The 14,232-nt window shown below is 42.3% G+C and overlaps 3 protein-coding genes across 4 annotated transcripts in view; 2 read left to right on the forward strand and 1 right to left on the reverse strand.

The window, feature by feature from the left end:
• Window positions 1–3,372, forward strand: part of Stx3 (syntaxin 3) — a 43,154-nt gene extending 39,782 nt beyond the window's left edge. The window contains exon 10 of one of the 2 annotated variants that reach the window (XM_052189382.1): window positions 1,698–3,372. In XM_052189382.1, coding sequence (XP_052045342.1) covers window positions 1,698–1,856 — 159 coding nt within the window. In that variant the 3' untranslated portion in view covers window positions 1,857–3,372. The remainder of the gene's footprint in view (window positions 1–1,697) is intronic. The other variant, XM_052189384.1, reaches the window with a different exon arrangement.
• Dtx4 (deltex E3 ubiquitin ligase 4) overlaps window positions 1–14,232 on the forward strand; it is an 852,074-nt gene that overhangs the window by 799,906 nt on the left and 37,936 nt on the right. The window lies entirely within an intron of this gene.
• Mrpl16 (mitochondrial ribosomal protein L16) lies at window positions 6,195–10,655 on the reverse strand. Its single transcript, XM_052189498.1, has 4 exons — window positions 10,495–10,655; window positions 10,165–10,230; window positions 7,969–8,117; window positions 6,195–6,855 (listed from the first exon to the last, which is right to left on the reverse strand). The coding sequence occupies exons 1-4, from the start codon at window positions 10,547–10,549 to the stop codon at window positions 6,370–6,372; spliced, it is 756 nt and encodes a 251-aa protein (XP_052045458.1). The 5' UTR covers window positions 10,550–10,655; the 3' UTR covers window positions 6,195–6,369.

Genomic DNA, 14,232 nt, shown 5'->3' on the forward strand with positions numbered 1-14,232 from the left:
TAGTTAGAAAATCATAAGGATCATTCTTTATCACTAAAATCTTGTTGAAAGCTAATTCTCAACGTGAGGACATTAGCATTTCCTCAGTGTTGGAGTTTATATTACTTTGCTATCATTGAGTGTGGTGAAATTTTTCTTTTTCTTTTCTCTTATTATAAATTCAGAATCTAGATGACTGAGGTAACAGGCATGAACCTCTTTGGGAGTGGATGCAGACTTCCATGCTGACACTGGGGCTGATCCTTCAGTTTCCTTCAGCTGCACCGCAGTGTGCCGCTGCACATTCCCCTGTCCATGTGGCTGGGGCATCTGGAAGTCAGATTATTAAAGCTTCAGTGTTCAACCTTGAGAGATAACAGTGATGAGGCAATCAAACTCTCAGGTTCTTTGATCCCCTTCTCTTTCTCCTGCTGTCGTTCTAGTCCTTGATGACTTATGTTTATAAAGTTTCAGTTTTGTGCTCGGTCTTGACTATCTCAATGAAAATTATGGTAAACAACAACTACTACTACTACTGACTTATTAGTTGTTATTTTTCCATATCCTCAGATGAAAGATACCTTGCAAATTCATGGTGCTTCTCAACCCTTGTTCCTAATGCCAAGAATTCAGAATGTAAAAGACTCATTTTTGAAGAGCTAACAATATTATTTTTAGTTGACTAACCAAATCATGTAACATTAAGTTGTGACTTATTGCACATTGTTCAATATTCCCTAGTATTAGCAAGGTTGATTGGCACCTTGGTCTAGGCTTACCTGTCTTCCATGCCAACCTATGATGGAGGGCAGTCGGTGTTTGCAGTTGCCTGCCAGCTACAGCACTGAGATGCCATCAGTCCCCTAACTTACAGATGTGGGAGCTCTTTGAAGAGTTCCCAGAGCAAGGCACTGAAGAGACTTGCCCACACATCACTTCTAAGATGAAGCAGCCATAGTAGAACACCTGAGATTTCCTGTAGTCTTTTAATGTGCCTGTCTACTTCCTAAGTGAAGGGAAGGCTCTGGAGAAGATTTGGGCATAGGATGCTTCTGAAGCTTGAATTCAAGGAGAGTTGCTACACGTGAGGCAGAGAACAGGTGTTTTCAATTAGCGATTGTGCTGTCCCATGTCCTTCCCACAGGTGACAACTTTCTGGCACAAGCTTATAAGGGGGTTAGATTTTTTTTGGCCCTACTTTAAATAAGTGAAATATTTAAAAAATTAGCATATAAAGTAATGGGCTCATTATGCCATGTCTGTGGGTTTGCTGGCCCTGTGACCTGTCCACTGCTGGATCCTCGACCTCAGTAGTTCTTTGCTCACCTTTCCTGTCACATGTATTCTATTGTTCATCACGATATTTATATCATGATTCATAACAGGAGCAAAGTTAATTATGAAGTAGTGAAAATAATTTTGTGATGGGGAGGGTCACCATAACATGAGGAATTGTATTAAAGGGTCAACGCATTAGGAAGGCTGACAATCACTGACCTAGAGGTTTTATTAGTTATTTCAAAATAGTATTCTTTTATTTCACATGTCCAGCTTTGGGTTTCTCTCCGGGGTATTTCAATTTAGTGTTGACTTCTGCATGCTTTTTTTTGTAGGCATTTCTGACCTTTGATCTCTCCATTTGGGGTTTATGGCTGATCCCCCTGTTCCTTAACATTGTTCTGTATACTTATCAGCTTTCCTCTCCCCACCTTTCTTAGAAGCAGATTTCACTCCAGCTTGGCCTGACCACTCTTGTCTCCAGATGGGAACAGAGTCTGGATGGCCTTCCCGAGAATGAGGGGGTACCTGTTCCTTTATTTCCTTATAACCATCCTTGGACCTGGCTCAGCAAGCAATATACCCCCGGAAGACTCTAACCTACCTGATGCAGCCTTGAGTTCTCCTCAAAACCGCCTCCCTTCCTAGCAGCTGAAGTACCCTCTTCCGGACCGTGTGAAGCAACCCTATGTGTTGGTGTGTAGGTTATGCCTTGTGCCTTGGAAAATCCCCGTGAGACCAGCCAAGGTTCTGTATTTCTACCTCATAGAGTATTCTCCTAGAATATATTTTGTAGGGGAGTAACTAAACAAAGTAGAGGAGTTCTAAGTTTAGCAGTAGTGTGGCTTGGATTTGAGCCCCTAGCTGGCAGGATGCCAATCCTTAGTTTATTGTCCCATGTCCTGAAAACATGAAAGGCTGATAGATGACATTTTAGTCTTATAAGATGGCTTATTTGAAATTCACCTTTTAATTAAACTTGAACTTCATTGTGGGCCACATTGATTTTTCTCTATATTCACTCTTGTTTGCTCAGAGAGACCAGGGGAACAAGTCCTCTGAAGCTACCATTGGCAAAGACTGAAGTTATAGCATGTGCTTCCATGTCTAAATCTTGGAAACTGGCTATTCACTGTTAAAAAATTGCTCTTTGTGAAGACATTGAGGCCAAACAGAAGCAGGGATTTAAAACTGGTCCAGGGACAAGGTGCTACTGTCTCAGGCTCTGGAAATGTCAGTCATTTGTGTGTTCCAGGTGTACTTTTGTAACTATGTATGTGAGAGAGATGTACATAATTGTCTGCCTCTCAGGAAGTAGGAAAACTAAAAGATATTATGACCTCAAAAAAAAAAATCAGGTAAGGAATATTTGCTTACCTCAAGTGAATCACTGTAGAAATGTGATTTCCCCCTTGCCATCAAGCTTGCTTTCTGGATGGCTGCTGATAGAGGAATCAAATCAGACCTTTGGAGTAAGGACTAAATTGATTCCCATTGGAAGTTTTTTTTGCATAGCAGATAGTGTGTAATATTTATTTACCTCCATCTGCTACTTACAAGAGGGTTGTCCAGAGAATATCTCACAACTGTCTGATGTTATTTACACTATCCATGTGATGTTTCTCTCTGGTGGAAGACTTGGGAGGCTATTGAGCAGTTCTTCCTGTTTTCTTTTGTCTCCTGTAATTCTTATCATGGAGGCAATAGCCTGGAATTCTTTTTTAGTGATTGCAACCCAGTGGTAAGCCTTAGACCTTTGGTGGTCCCTGCCAGTATCCCTGAATTTGGGTATTTAAGTCCCCAATTTAATGTGTCTGTGGGACCGGATGAGTACCCTAGAGCTTCCTTTGTAAAGCGCCTCTTCTGTCACCCAGCATTCAAGACGGAGCTTCAGGGATGCCCTCCTCCCTCTGGCTGTGATGTCTGGCAGGACTGGCTCTAGTTAGGAGGGGAAACAACCCTTAGTGCAGCCTTTTCTCTCCTCCTTAAGGCTAGGGGCTGAACGTTTGAAATGGCACATGTGAAGGGCTTTTGTTGTTTGTAATTTTTAAAATGTAAACTTGATTATTTTATTGCTAATTTAAAAATAAATGACTTTATATTGATTGCAAAACAGCTCTGGGGCCATCTCTGCAAAATGTTTTGGTGATTTGGTGCCACCATGTGGTGACTTTTGGTGCCCTAGAAGCAACTGCCACTTGCTCTAGAAGGAAGTAGATCTCTTGGAATGCTATTCAGAAGACAGAGAGGACAAAACATGTACATCCTCGCGGGTCTGATTCTAAGTCTCTAACCTGGATACACTCTCTGCACAAGCCAGATCCATCAGTTTTCCTTTTGTAGTCCATGTCCCTTCTGTCTCTCCTTCATGTCTGGCCCCATCTGTCTCCTTTTTGTCAAAATGTGTATCGCACAGTGATGCCATCTCTCATGTGTTTCTCTCTCCTTGTGGTGAGCAGAAGAAGATCATGATCATGATCTGCTGTATTATCCTTGCCATCATCTTGGCTTCTACCATTGGGGGCATATTTGCCTGAAAAAGGTGAGCTTTCAGGGAGGGCCAGGCCTGCTGTCACTTACTTGACACTCTTGTATTCTGGGTGCTCTGGGTGTCACCAGGATGCAGAATAAGGGGTGGGTGAGGGCTGGGCACAGGAATAGGTGAATCTTGGGAGAAAACCAAGGACTAGGGATGTTTTGGAGAGAAGTAGGTGAAGACCAGTTGGCAGGAGGTAGTTAGGGAGAGGGGGAAACGAAGTAACAGTCTGTCCCATGACTAAATCTGGCGGTATAGTGTTTCTCAACAGTGAGGGATGTTCATCCCTGTTGTAAAATCTTGAGCCCTTGTATTTAGAAACAGTAATAGAATTAATTTTTGCATTGAACTTGCCTTAAAATTCCCTGCTTCTAAAGTTAGGACAAGCTAGTACAGTTTTGAGAGTAGTTTCTCACCCTTGCAGAGAGGTGGTATCCTGGCCATGAACACTGTGTTGTGTAATATATGATTTTTCTTTCCATTTTCTGTTACTTCCTTCTGCTCTCACAGATGGGATCTCAACGGGCATCTCCAATCTTCCACCTCTGTGGTGCCATCATGTCTCCCCTTCAGTCTTCCTCAGCTATGTCTCTCTTCATTAGGAAATTTACAACAAAGGGCACCAATCATATTAAATGTTACACCAAGTTTGAACACATTAATGAAAATGTAGAATTGAAAGGGGTAGAGATGAAGGAACAGGGAACACAGCAATATACAGTTGGTTTAGATGGCCCTAAAGGGCAGGCCTGCATGGTAGAGAAGCAAAATGGGTCCCTGATTAGAGTACAGCACACTTAGCCTGAAGGCCAGGATGGTGGTGAAGAGGCAGGTATTACACGTGCCCAACTCAACAGGGTCTTAACTGAACTCAGTGAGGCCTGCTCTCAGATCACCATACTCCCTACTTTTACTCTGATGGCCCTTCTAGGCTGCACACTTAACTAAACAGATGTCTGTTTCCTCCTTTAGGGTCCAAGTATAGTTCTTAATTCATAGATTGTTTGAGAATAGGCCCTATGCCTATCTCAGACACTACCATATCCCTACTGCTTAGCACACACAGTGCCTGCCACTTTCAGATATCTGCTTACTTATATATAGTCAAGCCTTGATTTCATTCATGGATGAGTCCTTGAGCTTGGCTTTTAAACTCTTTCAGGTTTCATTGGGAACATGATTTGTTATTAATCAGAGGCATATAGAAAAATACGGCAACATCTCTATTACCATACAATACATTTCAAAGTTTTGTTTTAAGGGATGGTGGTTAAGTAGAAGTTGGGTTTCTATTGGTGGTATAAATTTCTATCAGTAGACTATCATTTACCTGAGATGATGGTTGGTCTCAGGATGGAGGTTCATTCAATACATTCATCCCTCCAATAAAAGAGAGAAGTTTATACTATGACCCAGCTCCCAAACCAGCACACCATGTTATCCTGAACAGTGGAAGTGGAGGGGATAAGTATGAGGCTGCAGCTTCAGCCCTCACCAGGTTTGTGGTAGCAGAAGCTGCAGGTCAGTGAAACGTGCAGAAACTGGTTCAAACACATTGCTAATTCAAGGTGTCATTGTGTTTCACTTTACAAAATAATTTAGAGACTATCGCATCTTACATTCATTAAAAATAGATGAAAAACTGGGTCTAACTCTTGAAAGTGAAATACTTCTGTTCTTTGCTGAATCTTATTTTGTAAAAAGCAGTATAAAAACCAATGTTTTACCAGTATGCTGTTTTCTATCCACCTTCAAAAGCAAGTGGTTTAGACGTCTATCAGTTCCTAGTTCCCTGAGTTTGAATAAGGAATGCTGGTTCCCTCAGAAAAACTGATTACTCTTGTTACAGACAAATGAAGCTTGCACCATGAAGTTCTCGATCACAGCGGACCTTCATTTATCCAGCAATGTGTGTGCTCCACATACATTAGCTCCTAAAGGGACAGGGAGCCAAAATGCCCCTCCTTAGATAGCTTCAGATTCAGGAACCGCCAAAAGGGTTTCAACTTTTGTTATCAGTTCTTTTGCTAAATTCCTTGTCATATTCCACGTTTCCCCTTCTGAGACTGACAGAAGACGGGCAGCTGGGCATTAATAAATATGTGTCGAACCCACTAGTCTAGGTACTGTTGTTTTTATCCTTATTATTTCAAAAAATGCATTTGTAATGAGAAAAATGTCATAGCCTAGGTAGTGCACACACTTATATTTCCAGAGCTGTGACATGTGAAGGCAAATCTCAGCTCCCGAGATATACCAGTTTTTTTTTTTTCTTTTCTTTTCTCAGAGACAGGATCTTGCTTGTAGATATGACTGGCCTTTGCCTCCTGAGTGCTGGGACAGCTGGCTACCATGTCAAACTGTCCTTAATCCTTCAAGCAACTGAAACTGACCAAAGAGAAGTTGTGCCCTGAGGTTACACTCAAATTTTAATTATAATCAATCAGGGGACACAGTTTTTCAGAAGTCACTCATGTGCTTAGTTAGGATCCAAGAACCACCAAAGACCCGAAGGATGGTAAAGGTGCAGATTCTCGCTCAGGAGGCTGAGGACGGACGTGTTCCTTGCACTTTCACTACACACGCTTGGGCATGTAGAATTTGCCCCAGTATCGCCCTTTCTGTGTCAAGTCATATGGGCTCAGGAATTTCCGTATGCCAAACATGTTCGCAGTGGCTATGTGCTCAAAGGTCCAGGGATTTTGGTTGTTAAGTTCTCTTTCTTTTTGAGTTTGGTGGATCTTTTCTAGAGTTTTACGGCTCACAGCCTTTGCTGGAAAGGGTAATTTGTGAGCAACTTGGTTCAGGATGCCCTTTACCTCTTCAAATTCACAGCGTCCACCCATCTCTACTATGAGGCAGCCGGTCTTCACTGGTGTCACATAGTGATCAATGGCACCTTTCCCGCCCCCCATGCGCTGCCCAACGCCTTTGCGAGTGATGGGCTTGTAAGGGGCCGGTACTCGCCACAAGGCAAACATGTTCTTGGGATCCATGAAGCGGTTGATTGTCAAGCGCATCATTTCAAAATGGCCCCAGTGGAGATAACCGCCTCCAAGTGCCTACAAATGAACAGAAACAGTACAACACGGGGATTTAGAAATTATGGAGTATACTACCATGCCTCCTCTTTTACAGTAACTGGCTTTAATGATATACATGAAAAATAAACATCAAAGTTGTAACTAGTAACATGGAGGAAACACCTAGGCTACAGTAGTAAAAGACCGCAAGGGCGGAAGCACTCCCATGGAGAGCCCAGGGAGGACTTTTTACAGATGTGACACTGAAAGCTGAAGAGAGAATCCTAAGAACCAGTTGGAAGAGAACAGGAGAGTCAGTCCCAGGTGGAGAAACAGTGTCGTACATGCCCTGACATAACAAGGGCCTTGGTGAGTCTAAGTAGAAGCAGTGTAGCTGGTGTAGGGGAGGAATGCAGAGCGGGCACAAGGTTCTGAGAGGCCAGCAGCACACTCAAGGGGGCAGGGCAGGCCTGGGAAGACGACTCTTCAACCATCACTCTGGCTGCCAGAAATGCTAGCACAAACCCATGTGTGCGGCACTACCATTAACCTTTACAGAAACCACTTTATAGAACCAGTAATGAGCAGGTCTTCTAATTCTCAACCACGATTACTTCATTTTTACCAGAGGCTTGAAAAGGCCTTGTTATAAGTGGGGAAATGAGGTAGTGTCTTTGTTCTCTGCTTTTACAGCAATCTTCCTTACCGCCTCTGTAGTTCCAATCTAACTGAAATAGTAAGTGGAGGTCCTGCTGTAAACAACTTATAATTTTCAACTAAATGTTTTTGGAATAGCACGATAAAAATCTAACATTACTTTGTTAGATTTTTGTGAACACAATTCCACCTGGAAATTTCACCGACTGCCTGTGCAGTGAGTACCTGTTGTATAGGCTGTTTGTTGGGGCTCAGTGGCCATTGTACATTATCACAGGCCTTACAGACAGAAGTCAGTGCAAACTCTCAAGCAGCTAGTATGGGATTCCTGTGTTTTCAATCTGACACTGAATATATAACTCCTTGGCAACCCAGCAGCCTAGATCGACACCTATTTAAAGAGCAATTGGAATGTGGATGTGGGTGTGGCAGTGGAGGAAGAGACTAAGAGTCAGCTCAAAGGGAAGAAGACTTCTAATCTCTTCTATCACTCACCAAAATCGCAAAGTTGCCTTCTGTGAAGTCAGTGGCTTCAGCTGAAGGCCCTCGTATGTCCTTCAGGTTTTTAGGTTCTCTTCTTACTTTTGGCACAAGTGGGACTCTTTCAACAAATTTAAGCTTGGACCTTTCAGGGATGGAGACATCTAGCAGGAGCAAAGACAGTCAAGAATAAGTGAAAGTACACCACTCAGGCGGGTCCTCCCTTCTCCTACGGAGAATCCCATCAATTAAGCAGAAGCCTTAGGCCAATGAGTAATAATTCCAGTGGTTATTATTTGGATGTTTCTAGTGATACTGGACTCTTTCAGTTACAACAATGCTTACACAAATGTTTCTAAACCAAATTCACGTGTTACCCCTGCTGTATGTTCAGCACTTGTAGAGACTGTTATAAATATTACTTCACTGTTAAAACAGCTTTAGTATTTTGAGACTGTCTTTTTTTTTTAAACACCCCAACTCCCCAACTGCAGTCTCCCCTCTACCCCCATCCCAATCTAAATCTACTTACTCCCATTTCTATTCAGAAAAGGCCAGACCTTCCATGAATACCAACCAAACGTGGCATATCAAGTTGTAGTAAGACTGGTCACCTCCTGACATAGTAAAACTGGATGGGGCAACCCAGGGTGAGGAAAAGGGTCCCCAAAGCTGTCACAAGAGTCATTGACAGCTCCCTGCTAGGAGTCTTACATGACGACTTCGCTATACAACCTTAACATGTATGTAAAGGGTTGAGACAGTCTTAATGGGTATCATGTGATCACTGTGTAACCTCAAACCTGTAAGAAGGGCTGGACTGAGTGCTGTCACAATGCCTGGCAACCTTTATATATTTTAGGATTTCAAACAGACAAGGGGGGGGGAATTCAAAGTGAAATATAAGAAACTGAAAACAAGGGGCCCATGAGATGAGATGTCTCAACTGGTAAAAAGCACTGCTTGCCCATCTGAGTTGGATCCTTAGGGCCCACGTGGTGGAAGGAGAGAACTGACTCCCATAAGTCTGCTGACCTCTGCATATATGCCATGACACATATGCACCCACACAAGTACATGTATACAAAATAAATAAAAAACAAAAATAAAAACAGTTGAAAAGAAGAACATACTTTTCATTGAGGTCAAGAAACATAATTGGGCAGGTGGTATTCTAATCTCTATTTTAAAGAAGAGGAACTTCAGTTAAAACATCAAAGCCAGAAGCATGTTCTAAAAAAAAAAAAATCCACTGCTCCTCTAGATTCTAATGGGGGACAGACTACTGTTAAAAAAACCTTCAATTCTGTTGTATTTTTATTGGTAAACTTACTAGGATTTCTCTTGTCAGTATTTTAACATCTTTATCCTCTATATGGCCTCTTGGGAAAAACAATTGTGACTCCTTAAAAAAAAAAAAATGAGAAAGTATTGCTCCATGATAGAAATAAACAAAACAGGAAGCCTTAAAGAGTCATCAGTGGAATGATAAAATTGCTGTTCCAAGTTACAAAACCCACTTCCCCTCACCGACTTCTGTGGGCAGCTACTGTGCAACCTGGCAATGCTTTCTTTCACCTGCAAGTTAGTATGCACTTCAAGCGCACACAGCACCTACTTATTAAAAATGTTATGAGTGTTTTGTCTGCCTGTATTGAGGAGCAGAAGAGGATGTGGGAACCTCTGAAGCTGGGGTCTCAGAAGGTTATGAACATCTTGTGAGTTCTGAGAACTGAACCTGGGTTCTCTGCAAGAGCAACAAGTGTTATTAACTGCTGAGCCATTGCTCCTGCCCACACAGTCATTTAACAGTTATGTGCATAAGCCCCTCAGATGCCCAGGCCATTTGCATTTTTGGAGTTTTTAGTATATTAAAGAGTAAAGCTAGATTTGCAGGACTGCAGTGCACCTGGTTACTATTGCTAAGTGTCTGCATATATGTACTATTATTTAGAAGATGAAAAAAAAAATCTAATAAACTCCCAGTTAGTGCTGACTACGTAGATCATAGGCCATACATATCAGTGCGGGAACTAACCCAATAGTTTGCAACCTCGAGGGACTTCGTTGCCTCTAATGCTTAGAACACTGCTTGGCAGCACAGTTCACCTTCCTTACATATATTTGTTGAATCACTCAATGGAGGGAAGAAGCACAAGCACGCCTCTGATGCCTTTTCTCAGAGAAGAAGTAGAAATGACAGGTACTCACCTTCAAAAGTTGGAACTGGGAGGAGCGTCTTCAGACCAGCACTGGTGGGAAGGGCTGCCCAAGAATCTACAAAGACAATTCAAACCATTATTGCTAAACTCCGGATCACTCCTGGCAGAGGTGTCTAGAAGTATCGGGGTACGAGTCCCACTAAATGAGCTCCCAAGGTAGCAGCTAGAATCTCGGAGCACCGTCTCCCGCACATGACCGGGACCCAGGCATCCGCATTGTGGCCGTGCAGGAAGGAAAGCAGGAGTAAGCATATGCTTTGGAATGTGAGGAGGACGAACAGGGAGATGCCTTTTTTAAAGATCAAACAGGTTTTCTGACCTGAAAAGTGCTTCTGTAGGAGTGGCGCGGGGGCGCGCGTCAGCAGCCTCCACATGGTTACGCCTGTCCAGCCAGGTCAGGTGTGTCTCACAACCACAACAGTAGCTTTTTTTCAGTTCCGCGTTTTGTCCGCCGGACGACACCAGACAGGAAGTGACGTGATTCTGTTCCATCTTTTACAGGGTCCTGACGGAAGTAGAGGAAACTTGAGCCTAGCACCGGTTCCGGAGTAGGTATCTGCGGATTAAAGGGCCCGCACGCCAAGCCACGCCCAAGGTGTTTCAAGTTTCCTTGGGGGTGGATTTTCTCAGTTTTTTTTCATGCTTAATGACCGCTCTGGGTTTTCTCCTTGGGGTAGAGAGCTGTGAAAGCCTGACAGTTTGTAGGCAAGCTGTTCCCTTAACTTTCCCTACATTTATGTCTCTTCTCTAGGGATGTAGAAAGATGCCATTGATTTGTCATTGGCTTATTTACTGTACGTTTGCTGAGTTTGGTCTTGACAAATCTATCTAAGGAGCTGTAGCTGGAGTTTTCAAGGTAAATGCTCTGGCTTGGGCATTCCCAATACACTGGGTTTGATCACCTGTCCTTTTTTAAAAAATAACTTTAAAAAACATTTATTTATTATATGTAAGTACACTGTAGCTGTTCTCAGACACACCAGAAGAGAGCATCAGCTCTTATTACAGATTGTTGTGAGCCACCATGTGGTTGCTGGGAGTTGAACTCAGGACCTCTGTAAGAGCAGTCAGTGGTCTTAACTGCTGAGCCATCTCTCCAGCCCCACTTGTCCTTAATATGTTAATTAAAGGAAAGTAATCGTGAAAAGCCTTTCATGTAAGGTGGCTTCATTTAGAATAACAGATAATGGATTCCAATGACCGTTCATGACTGTCTTCATGGCCCTGATAGGGACTTTAAGCTATTTATTTATTTATTTATTTATTTATTTATTCATTTATTTATTTCTGACACACTATGTAGTTCTGGTTGTACTAGAACTCACTATGTAGATCAGGCTGGCCTCAAACTTACAGAGATCTGCCTGTTTCAGCCTCCTCAGTGTGGGATTAAAGGCACATACCCCACACCTGGCACCTTTAAGTTTAACTAGTGGACAAATTGGGGCATCGAGTGGGGAGTTGGGCTAAAAAGTATGCTTAATTAATCAGTCCTGGTCTAGGCTGATCATTGCTTCAGTTCTGGTTTGGTACGGTGGTCATCTCAAGCTGGCATAGTTTAACAGGATTAATTTGTTTTTTATAAATGTTTCAGCTCGGTTTCAAGATTTAGCCTTGTCTTCACAGAAGAGGGGCAATGTTCTGTCTTCAAAGGTTTCCCTTCAAGAAATTGAAGAGAAGGAGTTGGAGAGATGGCTGGGTAGTTAAGGGGCTTGGCTGCTGTAGTGAATGGACCATACATTAATAACAAAGGGAAAGTAAATAATGTATAATTATTGTTTTGGAAATGTTGGGCACATTATTTTTCCTGAAGCTTTGTAATCATTAGAACAAGAGGATTTGTATCCAAGCTTTTAGGAGACAGATGGGATTAGCAAACGAGACTGATGTCCATTGTGTTTAACTCATGTTAAATCTGTATGCCCTTAAGAATTAAATTCACAAACAGTAAGTACAGCCTACAATGCTTGTAGATAGGATATACTGGAGAAATTGCTCACAAATCTATACACCTGTGCAATACCTGTGCTTCTCAAGTATTAAGACTTTACAAATCCACCCTAAGGACATCATTTTAACTTGTTTATCTTTGTAAAGACCATTTTCACCTTCTACCCTGGCAAAAGGCTACATTTTGAAAGACCAGAGAGGGGTCGGAACTGCAACTCCCCCTCTTTTTGAAAGAGATGTAATTCATTCCATGACGGGTGCCACCCATCCCGGAAGGTCAACAAAGGTGCTTGGTCAGAGGCAAGCACCTTGATTGGGAGGAGTCTAAAAATGGAGAAATAGAGAACCCCCCATTTCCTGCCTTATTTTCACTATTGTCTCTCCTCTTAAATTAGCACTGAGCCGAGGGGCAGTTTCCTCCTAAAATTAATTCAGTGTTGTATAATGTGGTATTGGGCATTTAGATTTTGAAATTATGTTCTCTGTAACTATAAGGGACAGATTTAAAAGACATTTGCATACATATGAGACATTTGCATCTATGTGCAGGGGCCTACACAGGCCAGAAGAGGGAGCTGTAGTTGCTGCGCAGGTGCTTGTAAACCAGTACAGGTCTTCTGAGAGAACAGCACTTGGCTCTTAACAGTTGAGCCATCTCTCTGGCCACTAGCAGTTGCCATTCTTGAGAGGCAGAGTCATGAAGAGACACAATAGCAGGAACAGACAGCAAAATATCAGCCAAACACTTTCTGGATAAAGGCAGTGAACAAAAGCTGGGTGAAATAGTTGGCTAAAGTTGATGTCTGATAACATCTTCCAGCCTAATGAATTATCAGTCACAAAGTGGTATTATGTCAGTTCTCATTTCTTCATTGATGAGTGATTTCTAGCTTCCCCTCCTGCTTTTGATTTTAACCTTTGTGATTTGCTTGTGTGTATGTTAGTTCGTGTTTTATATGCACGTGTTCACGTTTCCCTTATCAATTCAAAGCTGCTTGTTATGTCTCATAGGCAGATTCTCTGTTTTAATTTGTGTGCTGAAACTAGAAAGGGGACCAATGGGAGGAGAAGTCTGAGAGAGAGAGAGAGAGAGAGAGAGAGAGAGAGAGAGAGAGAGAGAGAGAGAGAGAGTTGGGGAAGGCACAAAGAGAAGAAAAAAGGATAACAATGCATGTGACATGAAAGGATAGAAGGGAAATGGAAAGGTACCAGCACGGGATGGGGCAGGGAGAGGATCAAGAAGAATAAAATATCTGTGTACACCTCATAACAAAGCCATTACTATGTCTACTAATTTAAAAAGAATGCTTATTTTAAAGCCTTGTGTTATGTGTTCGTTTTCCATAACTACTGCCTAGTTTTATAGATTGAAACCATCTTTCCCACTCTGCAGACTGGCCTTTTTTGTGTCTCCACTGGAAGGGGTAGAAGGTTTCATCTATTTGGTTCCAGTTTCTTAAGAGGGTGTTGTACTTAACATATGTCACTTACATATGTAATCAAAGGCACATACAACTGTGTACACTTCTTAATTAGGGAAAACATCTTCCTTTCTGTCCCTCCCCCAGCATTACAAAAATATATGTGACTCCTCCAAAGCTACTATCTGTGGCCATTAGAGGGCCCAACATGTCTGTCTATTCAGACACCCAAGCAGAGTGCATTCTTGAGTGCTATGAATGATGTAATCATGAGCTTGTGCATGCCTGTGTGATCTGCCGGGACAGTTACATTTCAATTCAGTTTTCAGTTTTTTTAATTCCCACTAGTATGTTATTGTTATTGTTATATTATTATAAATGACTTACATATCTTAAAGGGTTCTCTCTCCTTTTTCTCAGTGTATATACCAGTCTGGCTCAAATTCTGGATTCTGCGCCCTCCTATGTGTTGGGATTACAGGTGGGCATCACCATGCCTGCTAAGATGACAGCCTTTTCTAAACTAAGGATAGACCAGGCTCCTCATTCTGCCAAAGAGGAAACTGGTGTTTTAGTCGGATATTTGCCCAGGTGAGCCATTGTGTTTATTACATGAATGATCAGAATGGTGGCTCAGTCTTTTGGATCCCAATCCAGATTTCTCACACTGTTTGAAGGCTATTGCT

The sequence above is a fragment of the Apodemus sylvaticus genome, chromosome 1 (genome assembly GCF_947179515.1).
Source record: "Apodemus sylvaticus chromosome 1, mApoSyl1.1, whole genome shotgun sequence".
In the NCBI taxonomy this organism is placed as follows: Eukaryota; Metazoa; Chordata; class Mammalia; order Rodentia; family Muridae; genus Apodemus; species Apodemus sylvaticus.